Source organism: Lutra lutra, chromosome 8 (genome assembly GCF_902655055.1).
Source record: "Lutra lutra chromosome 8, mLutLut1.2, whole genome shotgun sequence".
Taxonomy (NCBI): Eukaryota; Metazoa; Chordata; class Mammalia; order Carnivora; family Mustelidae; genus Lutra; species Lutra lutra.
The window spans coordinates 122,628,151-122,648,914 of record NC_062285.1 but is presented as its reverse complement, the minus strand read 5'-3'; the positions used below and the strand labels follow the sequence as shown (position 1 = coordinate 122,648,914).

Here is a 20,764-nt window from a genome sequence, read left to right as displayed (position 1 = left end):
CAAGATAGGGCTTTTAAAAATCAAGTCAGAGTGATTATTCATTTTAGAACAATTAAAAATAATGTCCACCCTTTTTATATTATGAAATTGCTTTTCTAATTTAAAGGTTATAGAGCTACTTTTTTACTTGTTTGTTTCATTTCTCCAGGGCAGTTCATTGTTTCACTTTCCACAATCAGTTGGGAGAGTATTAAAAACAGAAATCATTTTTAAAGTAAGTTAAAACCAGGACATACACACTTCAAAACAATAGACGGGCTAAAGGGGTTCTTTCCTCTCTTCCCTCAATACAGTCTCTTCTGTTTAGGAAAATACATGGTTACAGTGACTTCAGTATTACAAAGAAATACATTTTGGTAAGAGAGAAACAAAACCTCTTGGTTCCAAATGTAGTTATTCACTATAAGCCATTTATTCATCTGGCTCTAGGCTATGGGAATTACTCCTAGCACAGAACTCCCTTTGAAATCCCTAACTCCCTATGGGGTCAGAGATAGATGAGAAACTGCCCCTATGAACTTGGTTTATACACAGGAAACAAAGAAGTTAGTGGTTGAGGGTAACAGAGGAAAGGCGTGTGGGAAGGGTGAATGTAGCTAGCTTCCTTTGCTTGCAACAGGAGCTTCTTTCAATGCAAAGTGCATGCCAAGACAGATCAGGCACTCTACCAAAAAGATACAATAATTTAGTAATACAGTCTGCCCAGGCAGCTTAGCAGCTGGAAACGAGGGAGCCTTGGGATTTGCTATAAACGGTGGGGAAATTGGCTGATAGCCTCTCTCCTATATTGAGCAAAGGGAGCAAGAGAAAAGATTATAAATGTTTGAAATCAGAGCCAAACAGCCTGGTCTGTTCTGGTCCAGGAGCTGCCAGAACTCCAGCAGCCTCTGGCTTCTGCATTAAATACTGAGTTTGGCAGAGTGTGGGACTAAGAGGTCAAGAAAGAACAGAGTTTACCTGGATGCATTTTCAGAAAGGCAGTTGCTGATCTTAAGTTGTTTAGAGGAGGGAATTTTATTGCATGCTGTATCTGAAGCCATATAGCAGTTAATTAGCAATGATCTTTGGGCTAATTTTGCTATCAGAATAAGTACCCAAAGGTCACTGCTGATACCTGAAGAGGGAACCACTGGGTGTGTTTCCAACTCCAATAATACTAAGACAGTATTACCGGACCCCCAAACCGGGTTCTTGCGTCCCAGTGTTATAGAAATGAATGCCGATTTCAAGAGAAAGAAAACAGGTGGACTTTATTAGAGATAGCTTGTATACAAGGGAGCTGACAAGAAAGAAAGGTCAGTCCCAGAAAGGGTAGCATGCAAGGCTATAAAGGCACTTTTGCACAAGGTGAGGGGCAGGGAGTGGGGAAGTGTCCTTCAGTCCCATGGTCATTATCTTATCGTGATTACTTTTTAGTGGACACAGACAGTCACATGATGCCTTTTTTCATAGTCAACATTCTTTTAGGGCTCCTGGAAAATAGAAATACCTGTGCAAGCAGGCTTTAAATTTGTTACTTCCAATTTTGCCCAGACAACCACTATTCCTTGATGGCTATTGTCTCTCATTTGTTCTCTTTCTCAGAAGGAGGTAGGTCTCTGAGTATAGAAGCTTTAACCCTTGCCTGCGACCAGTGGTTTTATAGGAGTTAAGTCCCTCTTGCTTTCCCTATACTGTCTCACTACTACATGTGCTGATGCCATAGGAAATCCTGGGGTAAACCATAAGCACAAAACCTTGTAATAGAATGGAAAGAGGCAGGTTTTGGACTAGCCAAATTTATATCCTACCCTGCCTCATATATTTACTAGCTATTCTTTATCAGTTAATAGATGATAATAATACCTCCTTCAGAGATTTATGTGAGGATTGACCTAATGAGACAGAATGACCATGAACATAGAAGAGGCATTAAGTGTTGATTCCCCTTACCTAGTATGGAATCTTAATCTTAGTCTTTGTAGTTTTTGAAATAAGCATGGAATTTGTATTTATTTAAATTCATTTCACATATCTTTGGAAACTTCAATCAATTTTTAACCTTAGGAATTAAGAGAATATGAACTCTTTATAGTTGTCTCTGTGGCTCATTTTTATTTGCTTAATTCATACTTGTATCTAGTATATATTTAACCTGAAAAGACATTCTTAACATTTGGATATAAATGAACATATCAACCAAAGCATGTGAGCTCTATGACTAACAGCACAAGGCAGATAAATAAACTACCACAAGGTTTATATAATTGCATTATAAATGAACAAAAAATAGTTAACATTCCTCCTAAATATTTCTGATAAGACCCAGTACCCTTTGAAAAGCTTTTTGAGCCACACTGACCACATACATTACTGAAGTTTAGCTCCTTGTTCTCTTTAGTGATTTAGGATTTAAATACAAAATGCAGCCTATGATTATTTTTGCATGATTATCATTTTTCTGAATATCATAGAGTAATTAGAATGCTTAAAAATTATCAAAACTCCATGAATTTCTTTCGTGTTCTTTATAAATACACACTTAAGGGGAATCTTGTTTTTTAAAAGATTTGCTTTATTTGAGTTCATAATTATAGTAAGCTTCTTCATTCATATAATACTCAGGATTATTTATTGATTTATATAGTGTGTCATATATTACAAAGTGCTAACATGCATGGCAAAGCAATTTATTATTAACTCTACCTAATTTAGTAGGGTAAAATCAGTTAAAGAGTCACAATAAAGTGGATTTTTAATTTAATTTCATTTTTTGAGAGAGAGAGCATATACAAGTGGGATGGGAGTGGTGGGGGAAAGGGGCAGAGGGAGAGAATCTTAAGGAGACTCTGTGCTGAGTGTGGAGCCCAATACAGGACTCAATCTCAAAACCCTAAAATCTTACCTGAGCTGAAATCAAGAGTTGACGTTTAACCAATCCACCCAGGTGCCCTTAACTGGATTTTTTAAACCGAAATCTTTATGAATACACTTTTATAATAAAAACATTTTACTACAAAGTATTATGACAGATTAAGTGCTCTGAGTTATCTTTCTGCAACAGAACAAATACATTCTGAACAGGACATTCTTTTAGATGTTGCCTGCTCTAACAAGCTTTGCTCTCTAAAATGCGTATTAGAAGACAAGAAAGTCAATGTTTCTCTGAGTGCATATGTCAATAATAGCACTGCTATTTAGACTCTGTGCCCTGGTTCAGTGGTTAAAGTTAGGAGGCTGAGTCAAGGGAAACTGAAGGCAAATATAAAGTCTCTCTGGAGGGAAATGACAGGCTTTCATAGATTAAGATCAAGTAATGAGGTAACAATAAATTACTTCTATTCACCTTAAATAGCAAATCACTGTAAGTAGGTAACATCCAAAAAAGCAAATAGATATCTAGTCTCCAGTGACTATAGGTATTGTTACTGAAAATAGGAAATAAAACAATAATAAATTTAGAAGTTATAATATGTTTCAAGAACTAAATGCCCAATCATGAAGATGAGTAAAAACAATGTTTATCAGTAAATAGCAGGCAAATTTGAAAAATAAATGCATTTCTCAATATGAAAAATATAACACTTGAAATTTTTTAAAAAATTCTAAATGAGAGACATCTGGGTGGCTCAGTCAGTTAAGCATCTTCCTTCTGCTCAGGTCATGATCCCAGTCCTGGGATTGGGTCCCCTAGCGACCAGAGAGAGAAGCAGGTTCCAAGCTAAGCAAAGAGCTTGGAACCTGCTTCTCTCTCTGCCCTTCTGTCTGCTCATGCTCTCTCTCTCTCTGACAAATAAATAAATAAAGTCTTTTTAAAAATTCTAAATGAGGGGCACCTGGGTGGCTCAGTGGGTTAAAGCCTCTGCCTTCAGGTCAGGTCATGGTTTCAGGGTCCTGGGATCGAGCCCCACATGGGGCTCTCTGCTCAGCAGGGAAGCCTGCTTCCCCCTCTGTCTCTGCCTGCTCTCTGCCTACTTGTGATCTCTCTCTGTCAAATAAATAAAATCTTTTTAAAAAGATTCTAAGTGAACAGAATTTCAAAATAGCAGATTAGGCAGAGATGAAGAGAGAATTGGTAACTTGGAAGAGAAATTTGAAGAAATTGCCCAAAGTGTAGCACAGAGAGCCAAAGAGGCAAAAAATGAGGAAGACATGAAAAGATATGAAAGATGGAATAAGAAGGGTAACATGCACTTAATCAGATATTCAGGATGAAATAAAAAGAGTATATAGGATAGGAAGCTTTGTGATGGATAATGGCTGAATTTTTTCCACAACTGTTAAAACATGAAATCATAGGTCCTGGACACACAGTGTATTTCAAACAGGACAAATAAAGGGAAATCCACACTAAGGTACATTATCATGAAATTGAAAAATACAAAAGAGGTTCTCAAAGCAAGTGGAGAAATGATGGGTCACCTGCAACAAAAAACATAGGTGTAATGCTAGCCAGCTTATCAAGGAAATGATAGAAGCCAAAAGGAGTACAATAATATCTTCAAAGTAAGAGAAAATAATCATCAGTCTAAACTTCTGAACTTTAAAAACCTTATTTTTAATAAATGAAAGTGTAATATAAAGTCATTTAGTTGAAAAACTGAAAGCATTTACCACCAAGACTTTTTTTCCCAAAAGATAAATCTCAAAGATTACTTCATGAAAGAAAATGATCTCAAGATGTTCTGAGGAAGTAATAGTGAATAAATAAGACAGTAAACGTATATGCAAATTAAAATAAAAGTAGTCTGAATAAAATAATATCTGATTTGGAAAAGTTAACAAACAGAATTAAAACACTGAGAACAGCATTTATTAGAGAACAAGTAAATTTCAAGTGATCTAAAATCTTAAAATTGTTGAGGAAGTGGGTGGATAAGGTACTGTTAAACTTCAGACTTTGTTAAATTAAAAATGTATGGTAAAATTTTAAGTATACCAAAAGAATAAAAAGTAATTACATAAATTCCAAGATATAAGAAAAATAGTAATGAGAAAAAAAGAACAAAAAAGGGACTAGAGATGAAAAAAGAATATGAAAGATAAATGGATATCAAAACGTAAAGTAGTAGAACAAAATTGAAATATGTAACCACCAAAATCCACATATATTTGCTAATTTCACCAGTTAAAATGAAGAGGTTGTTTAGATGGTAGGAAAACAAAATCCAGATTTTTGCTCTTTAAAACAGACACATCTATAGCTAAGGTCACACACCCCCCCACACACAGAAGGAAAGATGAAAGAAGTTATACCTGAGAAATACTAGCTCAAAGAAAATTGGGTAGCTATATCAGTTTCAAGCCAAGTAGACTTTAACACTAGAGTCATTTCCAGGTTATAAAAAGTCACTATGGAATGGGCGCCTGGGTGGCTCAGTGGGTTAAGCCTCTGCCTTCGGCTCAGGTCATATTCTCAGGGTCCTGGGATTAAGCCCCGTATCAGGCTCTCTGCTCTACAGGGAGCCTGCTTCCCCCCTCTCTCTGCCTGCCTCTCTGCCTACTTCTGCTCTCTCTCTCTCTGTCAAATAAATAAAATCTTTAAAAAAAAGTCACTATGGAATATTACAATGTTCAATTCACCAGGGAAATATAAAAATTCTAAATATATATACTTAAAAATTATGCATATGATATGCATCATATGCTATATATATATATATATATATATATATATATATATATATACTTAATAGAAGTAGAAGGAAAAATCACAAGTCCACTAAAACAGGGAGATTTCAACATACCTCAATTAATGGAATATTTTAACAGCTCAATTAATAAACTTAATCTAGGAAAATACGGAAAATCCATAGAGTTTGGTACGCAACAGTTAGAGAATACATGCTATTCTCATGAAACATTGATAAAAATCTATCTTAACTTGGCTATATGCAAGTTTCAATACACATCAAAGACTCAGATCCATATATACAACATTTTAAAGACTCCCATATATATCCCCATCACAATGTGAATTTAAATACACACTTTCCAAATAACTCATGAAAAATGAGACACCAAATTCTAACTTAAAGATGTTTATATTTAAACAAAAATGTAAATATAAATATCAAACATGGTGAAAGTAGCATAAGTGGAACTTAGAAATGTTAAATCTTTATATTAGAAAGGAATAAATGCTGAAGACTAATGAGCTAAACACAAATTAAAGAATTTTTATAAGAAATGATAGAAAAAAAACCAGGAAAGTAGGAAAAGGGAAATGGTAATGAACAGAAATGAATGAAAAAGTAATAAAAACTACTATACAAAATCAGAAACAGAATTTTTATACACTTAAAAGTAGATATAATTTCTAGTAAGAATAGTAAAGAAGAAAGGGAGACTGTACCAGCAAACTCTATTAGGAATAGGAAGGATTGTAACTACAGTTACATAAAAAGATTAAAAAGATAATAAGAAAAAATTATGAACAACTTTGTGCCAACAAATTTTAAAACTGAGAATTGGATAACTTTTGGATAATTATAACCTGCCAATACTTCAAAAAGATGTAGAAACCCCAAATAGTCCTACAGCTATTAAAGAAATTGAATAATTAAAAAATCTTTCCACATGGTTCACCTGCGTGGCTCAGTTGGTTAAGCATCTGCCTTTGGCTTAGATCTTGATCCCAGGGACCTGGGATGGGGTCCCTCATCAAGCTCCTTGCTCAGCAGGTAGCCTGTTTCTCCCTCTGCCTGCTGCTCCCCTTGCTTTTGCGCTTTCTCTCTCTCTCTCTCTGACAAATAAATTTAAAAAAAAAAAAAGATTAAAAAAAAAATCTTTCCACAAAGAACATGCTGAGTCTAGATTATTTCATTTTATTTTTTATTAACATATAATGTATTATTTGTTACAAGGGGATAGGTCTGTGATGCATCAGTTTTACACAATTCATAGCACTCTCCATAGCACACACCCTCCCCAATGTCCATCACTCAGCTTCCCCATCCCTCCCAACCTCCTCCCCTCCAGCAACCCTCTGTTTGTTTCCTGAGATTAAGAGTCTTTTATGCTTTGTCTCCCTCTCTGGTTTCATCTTGTTTGATTCTTCCCTCTCTTCTCCTACAATCCTCTGTCTGAGCCCAAATTATTTTAAAGGTAAATTAAATATAGCTCTTAAGAAACAGACTATTCAATCAGAGAAAGAGAACTATCATATGATCTCCCTGATATGAGGAAGTGGAGATGCAACCTGGGTGGGGGGGTTGGGGAGTAGGAAAAGAATAAATGAAACAAGATGGGCTCAGGAGGGAGATAAACCATAAGAGACTCATAATCTCACAAAACAAACTGAGGGTTGCTGGGGGGAGGGGGGTCGGGAGAGGGTGATGGGGTTATGGACATTGGGGAGGGTATGTGCTATGGTGAGTGCTGTGAAGTGTGTAAACCTGGTGATTCACAAACCTGTACCCCTGGGGCTAATAATACATTATATGTTTATTAAAAAAATAAAATAAAATAAAAATTTTTTAAAAAGAAAGAAACAGACTATTGTAATCTTATACAAACCACTGTAGAAAATTGAAAAAGTGGAAATTTTCTCCAACTAGTTCATATGATACTAGTAAGATTCATATCAAAATTAGATAGTATAAGAAAGGAAAGTTTACAGGCCTGTTTCATTCATGAACGTAGATGCAAACGTCCTAAACAAAGTACTAGTAAACCAAATTTAGTGGGACATTAAAAGGAAAATTCATTTTGGCCAGTTCATCCCATTAATATCCAGTGTGTTTAACATAAGAAAATGTGTTCTTTACACTAACAGATTAAAGGAGAAAAACTATATAATGAACTCAAAAGGTGAAGAAAATCATTTGACAGAAACTCAATATTCACTTATAATTAAAATTCTCAGCAAAGTTGGAATATGAAAGAAAGTATTTAACTTAATAAATGATATGTATCCAAAAATTAGAGAAAGCATCATTTTTAAAAGGGAAACATTAGAGGTATTCTGTGGTAGATGTGATCACTGCTCTCAATTCTTTACTCCCTTTTCTTCCTGTTACACTGTACTGCGGTACAGTATGTGGCATTTATATTCCCACTCCATTTACTTTAGGTTCAGACACATGACTTTATTCTGTCAGTAGATGTGAGAAGTGATAGTATGCCAGTCCCTACAGCAAGACCTGAAGAGTCATCACCCATTTCCACTGTGGAAAGATACATCATGTAACCTCTGAACAACTCCACTGCACACTCATGAGATAATGAGAGTGAAAAGGGCAAATAAATGTCTTAGTATTAGTCTGAAAATTGTTTTGATCTCATGGAACCCCTGAGAAGATCTTGGGGACCCCAAGAATCCCTGGACAACACTTAGAGAAATACTACTTTAGTATGGCATTTCGTACACCATGCTAGAACGTGCATTCGTCCACAACCACAATGGAACAAAATCAGAAAATTATCATCAATACACTACTACCATCTATTCTTCAGACCTCATTCAGGTTTTCCTACTTTCCCCAGTAAAATTTCTGTGAGAAAAGAATCTAGCTGAGGATCCCACGTTGCATTTAGTTGTCATGTCTCTTTAGTCTCAAAAAATTGGGTTTTATCTGATATTTCTGCCTGAGTAGATTTAGATTATGCATCTTTGGCAGGAAAATTCAGAAGTGATTCTATGTTTTTCTCATTGCATCCTTTCAGGTGGGCCAAGATTTGTATTTGCTCTATTATTGGTGATGTTCCCCTTGATCATTTGATTAGGATAGCACCTTGCAGAATTCTTCACTGCAGAGTTACTCTTTTTCACGTTGTAATTAAGTATTTTATGGGGAGGTCATTTGAAATTATTTAAATTTCTCATTCCTAATCAAACTTTTAAATCATTCATTTATTTATATACTTTTATGGGCTCATGTTTTCCTATTTTATCTGATAGATTATAACCCATTAACTGTCATAACTTATTTTGTTCCTAAAATTGTCCTCAGTCTAAACAATTGGAGCCCAGCCAATCTGGCTTCTCTATCCTCCTAACATGCCTCATCACTCTGAGTACTTCTTTGCTTTCTGGCACAAGGTTCCAGGCTCTTCTTACACCTTCCCTTCATTGGCCATAATAGAATAATTTCTCAATGGACCATTGTTGATTTGAGTGGAAAATATATTTAGAAGCCAAAATGTAGGTTTTACTTACTGCTACTGGGATTTCAATTTCCCACACCTTCTTAGTTGACAGAGGTAGGTAATCTATATGTATAAATACATATACACACAAATACATATTTACATCTCTCTTTAATTATATATCTTGTAAACATTGGTATCTCCAATTCCAATCCAACATCACAGGTTCACTCTAGTTTTCTTCCTCTTCATATTTAAAAATTCTCCCTTAAACAGTTTGGTAAGAAATGTGGCTCCCATTATCCATGTAGTTGCTTATTTGATTAACCCCTCTGTAAATAACAAATCTCCCAGATCCGCATCCTCACCACTCAGACAGCTTTCTCCCCTCTACTGAAATTGGATTCTCCATGCCAGTTTATCTCTCTGTGTAAACACCCTGCTCATCCTCCTGGGGCTGCACCTTACAGCAGGCCATTGCTGTACATGCTCCTTTCTCTGATTGGGCTTTGACATCCCATGCCAGGCTACTCCATGCATGAACACTTTTCTCTTCTGGACAGGGACATTTTCCTTTCCCTGTTTCAGGGTTTTGACAACCCTAGACCACCTCTCTGCAGGGATATCCTGCTTGCTTTGCTGATTCCTTATGCCAGGCCATTCCCCCTCCATAGGTTCTTTCCCACCCCCACGTGGACCCTGACACTCCATACTGGGCTACTCCACATGTGGACACCCTCCTTAACCCTGCATGGACCCCAACATGCCATTCTGGATTGCCCCAAACATGGGCACCACCATTACCCTCCTTGAGCCCTGATTCTCAACTCTGGGTCACTGCAAATCTCCATTTCACTGCTCAAGGGCTTTCTCCTTTGTTGTTACCATGAAGTATGGAGAAATAGGGGAGTTTCTCTGCTTGATTCAGAAAAATTTATCATTACTTTGGTGTTCTCCAGAACTCCATTCACTTTGCTTTCCATAGTGGTAGTCTCAAAGTTTAACATTGTATTTTGCTACTACTATGTCCAAGGTCTCCCTTCTCTGGACCACTGCCTCCCATGCCACTCCCACTTGTCCATTATATAAAATGTTTTTTCTCCTTGAGGTCTCTGATATTTTTACCTTGTTCAATTTAGGTTCTGCTCCTGAAAATTTTTCTTCAGACTGTCTCTAGCCCTACTAAAAGCATGTCTTTATTGGATATTCCTGAGATTCTCAAGGGCTTAATCTGCTTCCTGTTGTCTTTTTGCAGGATTTTTTTTTAAAGATTTTTATTTATTTATTTGACAGAGAGAGATCACAAGCAGGCAGAGAGGCAGGCAGAGAGAGAGGAGGAAGCAGGCTCCCTGCTGAGCAGAGAGCCCGATGCGGGGCTCGATCCCAGGACCCTGAGATCATGACCTGAGCCGAAGGCAGCGGCTTAACCCACTGAGCCACCCAGGCACCCCTTTTTGCAGGATTTTTTCAAGTTCTGCTAGTTGTTCTCAGATTCTATTGCTTGACATCCTGCTTAGTACTGGGCCCTTTCCTTTGGTTAATCAGAATCTAATGGCAATTTCATGGCTTGCAGGGTCCATCCAATTTCATTTTCTTTTCACCACTACAGCTACATAGCTGCAGATCCAGTTCTGGATTTTGTTGCTATCACCTGATTTGGTTTTGCCCATCCATTTTCCAGGTCCACAGGGATTTCTTGATACCTGCTTTATTGAAGTTATCACCATAGCTGGTGTTTTGTTTGTTTGTTGTAATCATTGCTCATTTTATTCTTTCATTATTATACGTTTTATTTTAATCTGTTTATTTATTTATTTGAGGGAGAGAGAGAGAGCAGGAGAAGTTTAGAGGGGGGGAGGAGAGAGAAAATCTCAAGCAGAATCCCCAATAAGCACAGAGCCTGACAAGAGACTCCATCTCAGAACCCTGAGATTGTGACCTGAGATTGACTAGAGTCAAACATTAAACCAACTAAGCCACCCAGGTACCCCCAATTATTATGTTTTTATTTAGATTTTGGTTAGTTAGCATACAATATAATACTAGCTTCAGTATACAATATAGTTATTCAACACTTCCATACAACACCCAGTGCTCATCACAAGTGCACTCCTTAATCCCTATCACCTAATTAACCCAACCCCCCATCTTTCTGGGGGTCAACAAACAGAAAAAGATCAAAGTCATACCATGCATCTTTTCTGACCACAATGCTATGAAGCTGTACCATCAAGCTGTTCTCGATAGTAAAAAGTCTGTTTCCTCGTTTGTCTCTCTTCTCTTTCATCCCTTGCTCATTGGTTTTGTTTCTTAAATTCCACATGAATGAAATCATATGGTATTTGTCTTTCTCTGACTGACTTATTCCACTTAGTGTAATACTCTCTAGCTCTATGTATGTCATTGCAAATGGCAAGATTTCATTCTTTTTTATGACTGAATAATATTCCAATATTTCATTCCATTCCATTCCATTCCAATAAGATTCTATTTATGGCTGAATAATATTCCACTCCATAACATCCACATCTTCTTCATCCATTCATCAGTCAATGGACACTTGGGCTATTTCCATAATTTGGCTATTGTAGATAATCTGCCATAAACATTGGGGTACATGTATCCTTTTAAATTAGTACTTTTGTATTCTTTGGGTAAACACCTATCATAGGGTAGTTCTATTTTTAACTTTTTAAGGAACCTCCATACTATTTTCCACAGTGCCTGCACCAGTTTGTATTCCCTCCAACAGTTTTCTCCACATCCTCACCAACACCTGTTGTTTCTTGTGTTGTTGATTTTAGCCATTTTGACAGGTATGAGGTAATATTTCATTATAGTTTTGATTTGTATTTCCCTGATGATCAGTTACGTTGAGCATCTTTTCATGTGTCTGTTGGCCCTGTATGTCTTCTTTAGAAAAATGTCTATTCATGTCTTCTGCCCATTTTTTAGTTGGATTATTCATTTTGGGGGTACTGAGTTTTATAAATTCTTTATATATCTTGGATACTAAACTTTTATTGGATATATCATTTGCAAATATTTTCTCCCATTTTGTAGGTTGCCTTTTAGTTTTGTTGATTGTTGACTTCACTATGTTTTTTATTTTGATTTATTTTGATTTAGTCCCAATAGTTTATTTTTGCTTATGTTTCCCTTGGTTCATGAGACATATCTGGAAAGAAGTTATTATGGCCAATGTCAAAGAGGTTACTGCCTGTGTTTTTCTCTAAGATTTTTGTAGTTTCAGGTCTCACATGTAGGTCTTTCATCTATTGTCAATATATTTTTGGTATGATATAAGAAAGTGGTCCAATTTCATTCTTTTGCAAGTTTTTGTCCAGTTTTCCTAATATCATTTGTTGAAGAGACTGTTTCCTGCTGTATATTCTTTATTGCTTTGTTGAAGATTAATTAACCATAGTTATGGGTTCATTTCTGGGTTTTCTATTTTGTTCTATTGATCTATGTGTCTATCTTTGTGCCAGTACCATACTGTTTTGATCACTACAGCTTTGTAATATAACTTAAAGTCTAGAATTGTGATACCTCTAGCTTTGCGTTTCTTTATCATGAATGACATATTAGACCAGATGGACTTAATACATATACTTAGAACATTCAATCCTAAAACAGAAGAATACACATTCTTCTCAAGTACACATGGATCATTCTCCAGAATAGATCACATTTAGGTCACAAAATAGGCCTCAACAAACAGAAAAAGATCAAAGTCATACCATGCATCTTTTCTGACCACAATGATATGAAACTGGAAGTCAACCACAAGAAAAAATTTGTAAAGACTATAAATATATAGAGGTTCTTATTGCAACTAAAAAATGAATGGGTCAACCAGGAAATCAAAGAAGAAATAAAAAATGCATGGAAACAAATGAAAATGAGAACATAAGGGTCCAGATCCTTTGGGATGCAGCAAAAGTAGTCCTAAGAGGGAAGTATATAGCAATACAGGCCTACCTCAAGAAGCAAGAAAAATCTCAAATAAAAACCTAGCCTTACATCAAAAGAAGTTAGAAAAAAGAAAAACAAATCAAGTCTAAAGCCAGCAGAAGGAAGGAAATAATAAAGATCAGAGCAGAAATAAATGGTATAGAAACTAAAAAAAAAAAAAAAAAAAAAAAAATAGAACAATGAAACCAGGAGCTGGTTCTTTGAAAAAATTAACAAAATTGATAAATCTCCAGCCTGACTTATCAATAAGAAAAGAGAAAAGACCCAAATAAATAAAATCACAAATGAGAGAGGAAAAATAACAGCCAACACCACAGGATTTCTATTAATATCAATATCAGCACTCAAATCCCTGGAAATGGAGAAATTTTTTATTTTCTTTTTTTTTTTTTAAAGATTTTATTTATTTATTTCACAGAGAGAGATCACAAGTAGACAGAGAGGCAGGCAGAGAGAGAGAGAGAGAGAGGGGAAGCAGGCTCCCTGCTGAGCAGAGAGCCCGATGCGGGACTCGATCCCAGGACCCTGAGATCATGACCTGAGCCGAAGGCAGCGGCTTAACCCACTGAGCCACCCAGGCGCCCAATTTTTTATTTTCTAAAGAGAAATAAAATGACCCAGTAGACAAAAGTTATGATTTATTCTACAAGAATAAAATCACTCATTTTCCATAATTTGTTTTTATCTTGACATGAAATTTGAGGTGTTATTGTTATTCAGGTATTTATATGTTAAAGACGGGGCAAAGATGGGTAAAAAGAGATTGAAATGCTTACTTATTGGATACTTTCTCTGACATTTCTTTGAAATGCCAAGGATGCTTTGAGTAACTATCAGATTGGAATTCACACATATTTAGTTCTGTACCTTAGCATGAAATATCCACTTATCAAAAGAGAAGTATGAAATTAAATGAGACAAGTTATGAAAACAGTTTAATCTATATACTTTACTTAGTTACAGTAAAAAATTAGTAAGAAAGTGCAAAAATTCTTCCCAAAGTATATTTTCAAAACATATAAGCAGAAACAAAGGAGTAAATCCTATTATATTTACTATGTCAAAATAACAATCTTTATTGAGTATCTAATACAATCACTACTACATTTATTTGTAAAAATGAAACCCTTTAGATTAAAAATTGTAATAGAAGAAATAATATTTAATGTCTTCTATGCCACTGCATTGTTCTAACTGCTTTACTTCTATTATTTTATTAAGTTCACAACACTTATAGGTGTATACTATTACTATCTTTGTTTGTAGAAGTGAAAATATAAACATCGCCAGAATATATATATTTTTTGTTTTTTGTGGGTTTTTTAAAGATTTTATTTATTTATTTGACAGACAGAGATCACAAGTAGGCAGAGAGGCAGGCAGAGAGAGAGAGAGGAGGAAGCAGGCTCCCCGCTGAGCAGAGAGCCCAACATGGGGCTCGATCCCAGGACCCCTGGATCATGACCTGAGCCAAAGGCAGAGGCTTTAACCCACTGAGCCACCCAGGCACCCTGAGAATATATTTTGAACAATATATTAATTCTTCTCTTAAAACTGGGACATAGTCTGAATCATGGTATATCAACCACTCCAAAACTCAAAAACTTAAAATAATAGCCATTTATATAGCTCATGATTCTGGGGAATATTTTCTTCTGGTCTGGGCCAGCCTCAGCTAATCTTGGCTAGGTTTTCTCATCATGGGTGGTCAGTTGGCATATTGGCCTGGGATTGATAGGTCATGGATGACCTCACTCAAATATAAGAAAGTTGGCTATCGTCTAAGGTGACAGAGATGACTGATGTATAAACCATCCCTTTTTGCTTCAGGTTTGTTTTGTTTTGTTTTTTGTTTTTGATTCTTTAACATCTTGGGACCTTTTTGACCCTGGAGGAACTGCCCCTCCCAGGGCTAGCTATATCTTAGAGATAGTAAACATGCCTTTCTATTGCAAACCAACCAATCTAGAGCCATACCCCAACCACACTCAGGGCCACCTATCACCCAGCCTAATCACACCAGGGCCAGGTATCAAACAACTAGGGATAGTCCCTATCTAAGCTCTAGAAGCTGCTGAAGATTCTAGCCAATCGGACTAGCCAATCCTAAACCTAATTACCCTGTTTCTTCCTCTCCTTCACGGAGAAATCACAGTAAAGGCTCCAGCCCACCTCGTCCCTTACTCATTCTGCCTCCTAACTAACCCTGGTTTCCCCCATTTCCCCCACCCCAGGGCATGACATCCTCCCTTCTCTTGGAATCTATTACAGTTTATCTTTTCAATGGCAATTGTCTCCTGATCTGTTAGCCTCATCATACTTGAAAAACAATAAAACCTACAATTTCAAACAGCAGGGTAATGTAGTTCATCATCTTTCAGACAAATCTGGGCTTGTTCACCTGTCAGCAAGTTCGCAAGCCCCCAGTGTACAAGTGCTTTTCAAGTCTCTGTTTCTATTATGCTGGCTGTTGTCCCATTGGCCAAAGCAAGGCACACGGCCATCCCCAGAGTCACAGCCATCCCCAGAGTCATGTGGGAGGAATGGATACAGAGTAGAGTATGGCTACAGGGAGCTGCTGCATAGTGGGGCCATTCCTGCCATCAATCCACCAAATAAGAATTTTGGGAGCTTTTATATCAACTTGTCATTCTCTTTGATATGAGTAATCTTTAGAACTTGGCCACTGAAACAAGCAAGTAAATAGTTGCCTTTTGATAACTCAATAAAAATGTTACCAAGTATCATGATGCTAAGAACTATTATTCAAAAGACAAAGCTTATATGCTAATACTTTTCTTTTACTTAGAGAAGTGATTGCTTATCACTGGAGGACTTGGACAATATAAAGCATTTTGAAATTGTGATTATAGTCATTTTGGTGAAACCACAGAGGGGATAATAACCTAATAATAATATTCACAGAAAACTTTAAATAAAATTATGCCCTTTAAACTCTCATTTATCATGATTATGGTCAAAAACCTCTTGACTGAGATTTACAGAATCTTTTTCCCACAATAGGCTGACTATTTTCAATTTTCTTTTCATAACCAAACCCTTTGGACTTCTATAGTAACTTTCAAAATAAAATTCTAAACGTCCTTATTTCTGAATTCCTCCTTCCTTTTACATTACTTACCCATTACTGTCATCCATACCAACCTATTATGTTGTAAAGCACTATGGATCCAAGTAGCATAGGAAAGAAAAAGAGAAAATTCATTGGAACAGAATGCCAGGTTTTATTTCCTTTTGGTATAATCTTGCTTCTGTGGAAGTAGAAAAAAAAACTTTTGTAGTTCACTTATCCCAAATTCCAGGAATAGTCATAAATAGGAGAAACACATGCCAACCCACAGAGTCTACTTTTTGCCTTTGAACCCTAGACTGTTCTTCTATCTAAATAGTAATATATTTTCCAGGCTAGTGGATATGGGAATCTGATAGATCTTGGTTTGAATCTCAGCTTAACCTCTAACTAGCTAGGAAAATTTCAGTAACTTATGTTGTTTAAATGTTTGTTTTTACTTTCAAAAAATGGATATATAAGACCATAAACCCTAGCTTTAGTGAGAATTCAGAGCTGCATTCACTCACTCTGCACTCACTATTCTACCCCAGGAAGGGTCTCTGTCTTGAGGGAAGGACAAAAGTAGTTATAATCAAGGACATAGTGTTGCTACAATGGAAAGGGATGCAGGTTTTGTGAGAAGACAGAGAGATTATTATAGTACTAGGCAGGTGCAGTGTTTCTCCTTTAGATTGTTGTCTTTTGGACCTCTCTTCCTAGCACTCTTCTCTCTTCCGTCTCAGGATATCATTGGGGACAAGGTCTGAGCAGGGGGACATCTGCTTGGAAAGCCAAACAGGAACCAGGGTTAGGTATGGGGATATGCAAGGTCAGGAACAAACCTGCCTCAATCATCAATGAGGGAGAGAACAGTGCAGGGGCAAGTTATCTATTGAGATTTATTATGGTTGCCAATTTGTTTAATTATGTGAATCCAATATTTTAGCTATATCTCTATCAGATAATCGTAATTATTATTAATAATTTCATAGGATTGTTATGCAGATCAAATGAGATCTTGTAAATATGACCCCTAATCCGGAGCCTATAAAATAGTACATACCTGTTTAATGTTACTTGTTAATTTATGAAAACTTTGGTGTTTAGAATTTATAATAATAACCAATGTACTTAAAGTGCAAGTCAGCAAGTCAGCTTTGGATTTGTTATTATCCACCACATTGGCTATTTTTGACTCTTTCACAAGATTAGGTTATGAGCTTATCCCATAATTTAACTTCTGATTGTGGCAAATCTTCAGCTATATGAACTAAATGACCAATCAAAAAAGTATACTGACATCCTTTGCTAAGTTCTTTGGCCAGGGTTTTACACAGTATATCTTTAAGATATAAATTAGATCATACAAAAACATCGTATATTTTAAGTCTCAGAGAATATTTACGTTTTATCTTAGAAAAAATTACAAAGCAATAAATTTTTTTTCTTTTCTGAATTATTCTCTTTTTTTAAAGATTTTATTTATTTATTTGACAGAGAGAGAGAGATCACAAGTAGGCAGAGAGTCAGGCAGAAAGAGAGGGAGAAGCAGGCTCCCTGCTGAGCAGAGAGCCTGAAGCAGGGCTCGATCCCAGGACCCTGAGACCATGACCTGACCCAAAGGCAGAGGCTTAACCCACTGAGCCACCCAGGCACCCCTCTGCATTACTCTTTCAAAGATCTGAAGAAATTAAAAAATAACTAATGCTATTTCAGAGAAGAAAGAAAAAGAGAGCTTTGTGTTAATAGCTCAACATCAGTTTCTTATAAAAGAATCTCACTTTTTAGTGATATTATGGGTTGCATTGTTTGTCTACATTAAGCCTGAACAAATCTTTTTTGTCTAAATTATAGAACTTATAGAATTATTCTTTATTTTATATTTTATATTTAAAGTAATATTCTCAGTATTTTTAAATTACTTCTGCATTGTTTGCCTACATTAAGCCTGAACAAATCCTTTTTGTCGAAATGATAGAACTTATAGAATAATTCTTTATTTTATATTTTATATTTCATATTTTATATTTAAAGTAATATTATCACTATTTTTAAATTACTTCTTAATTTAAACTTTAAATTACTTCTAATTATACTTCTTTCAAAGATTTTGTTTCTGAATTTATTTGCTGGGAGAAGGGCAAAGGGGCGTTATTATGTATAATCTTGATTTACCTGCCCAATGTCCTACTACACAGTGATTCATTTATTGTGAGGGTTTGGACATGAGTGTTTCACTTTAAGAAAACCGTTTTGTTATTCAATATAAAATATATCTGGGAATAAGGAAGAACAATATACAATTACTCAATTAATACTCAGTTCATATCTTTGAAATGTACTGTAAGGTATGCCAGGAAGATCCAGTTCATACACACACACAAATTCATTTTATACATGGTACTGTAGGATCATGAGTGTTTCATAAAGTGAAGATATCATTGTACCAACAAATAAAATGTCAGGGCTTTTGGAGTCCTTATAATCAACCATCCTGATGTCTTTCCTCTCTTTTGCAGATGACCCTTCTCAACAGGAAGACAGTGATCCTCCAAAAGAATATGATCCTGGGCAATTTGAAGGCCTTCTCCATGGATCCTCTCCAGCCTGTGAGTGCCCTGAAAACCCGTTTCATCTCTATGGGAAAAGAGATGAACGTGAAGAAGGACAAGATGAAGTTAGTTTGGCAAATAGTCCTTTGCCTTTCAAGAAGTCTCCAATAGCAAATAATTCAGAAACTTTGGTAAAGAAAATTAAACCCAAAGTGGTCAGTCGAACAATTTTTCACAAAAAAAGCAACCAACTTGAAAACCATACCATTGTTGGCACAAGAACAACTAGGAGTGGATCCCGGAATGGGGACCAGTGGATTATGAACACAGGAGGATTTGTGGAGAGAGCCTGTACCTTGGGGAGAATAAGGTCATTGCCAAAAGCCCTGATTGACATGCATTTGTCAAAAACCGTTTCTAAATCAGATTCCGATCTCATTGCATACCCTTCAAATGAGAAAACATCAAAAGTTAACTGGAGTGAATCTTCAACTGCTGATCAGAGTTCTAAAGGGAATTCTGAAAGAACACCATCCTTCACTTCTGAATGGGAAGAAGTAAGACTTGTTCTTCTTGTTGTTGTTTATATAAGACTTTGGAGCATGGGAAGTTTGGGGGAAGCATTTTCAGTTTTTTAAAGTCTTTCAGAGGCAAAACAAAAATAAAAACAAAACAAAACAAAACAAAAAACAAAAACAACCAAAAACAGCAACAACAACTAACAGACATAGACAGTTGCAAGTGGAAGGGCAGGATTTTAGGGGTAATACATGATAATTTCACAGCTACTGTAAAAACAAATACAATTCCACACATGTGGAGGAATCTATTGTTTCCATAGAAATTGCTGTCAAGCAGAAGTAATAACTAGCTATGAGGTACAAGAGAATGTTCACATTATGTCCTATCAAGCACTGTAGCAGACAAATTGAGAAAAATCTTCATATTTCTGCAGCCCTGTATCATTCTGCTAGTTGCTAAATTCTTTGTTAGCTCATCTCCCATCTTTAAAGTAACTTATGTTTTCATAAACTCCTTATAATCTTAACTTTAACGTGCTGGCTTGGGGTGCCTAGTTGTTTAAACATCCAACACTTGATTTTGGCTCAGGTCATGATCTTAGGGTTGTGAGATTGTGCTCAATGCTGTGCTTGGCCCTGGGCATGGAGCCTGCTTAAGATTCTCTCTCTGCCTCTCACCCACTGCTCATGCTCTCTCTCTCAAAAAAAAAAAAAAATTATGAAAAAGAAAAAGAATAGTCCTGGCTCTTCTCCAAGTGCCTTATAATAAACCCAAATTACTTAATATTTCCCTTTTACAGTTTTCAGAGAGACATTAAAGAAAAAATATGTTGAGGTCATGTATCACCAATTTAAGCTATACTTAAAGACAAAGTCCTTCATTTTATAGAATTAGTCAGAAAGTAAGTGTCCTTTCAAGTTTATGAAATATCATCCTTTGTCTCTAAGGAGGACTAAATTAAGTTTCTTACCTTTTCTTGAATTTCTTCAAAGAATGGACCACACTCTCTCTTAGCATTTCATTCTAACATGTCACATTTTCTCCCTCAAAAAAAAAAAACTGTGTAGGTGGATTGGGTTTTGAAGTACAATAGGTCACCACAGTATTCTGAGAACTAGAAATGTCTGGTATTGACATTCTGAATTGAGTTATTTAGGAAAATCACTTAATCTCTCTACATCTGTTTCAGGGTGAACAAAATGGGACATTTAAGTAATGTCCTCTCCGGAACCTCTGTCTTACTCAGGTTGCTAGGATGATGAGGAAGGGATTAAACCATAAACGGTGAAAGCTTAGATAGTCATATCTTCCTGTAAATACTGTACTACTAGATTGATAGTCTTCTCAATCTCTCCTTTTCTTATGTTTATTAATTCTGTAAATAACATCTGTAAATGACCCAATCCTTTTTTGGAATGCAGCAGGATTAATTAACATTTAGCCTATCTCTTAGAACTAAAGTGTTTCCCCATGCCTGGATTCTTGAGATTCTGTGTCAGAAATCAACTTGTGGCTAGTCCAGCCATTTAGTAAGACCTTGGTTCCAATGGCCACACCCACAGACTGAAAC

At 36.1% G+C, this 20,764-nt stretch overlaps 1 protein-coding gene across 12 annotated transcripts in view; it reads left to right on the top strand.

Annotated features, from left to right (window-relative positions):
* The window catches only part of ANKS1B (ankyrin repeat and sterile alpha motif domain containing 1B), a 1,143,054-nt gene that overhangs the window by 662,555 nt on the left and 459,735 nt on the right, over window positions 1-20,764 (top strand). For all 12 annotated transcript variants that reach the window (XM_047741072.1, XM_047741077.1, XM_047741075.1 and 9 more), the window contains exon 13: window positions 18,640-19,229. In XM_047741072.1, the coding sequence (XP_047597028.1) occupies window positions 18,640-19,229 (590 nt within the window). The remainder of the gene's footprint in view (window positions 1-18,639; window positions 19,230-20,764) is intronic.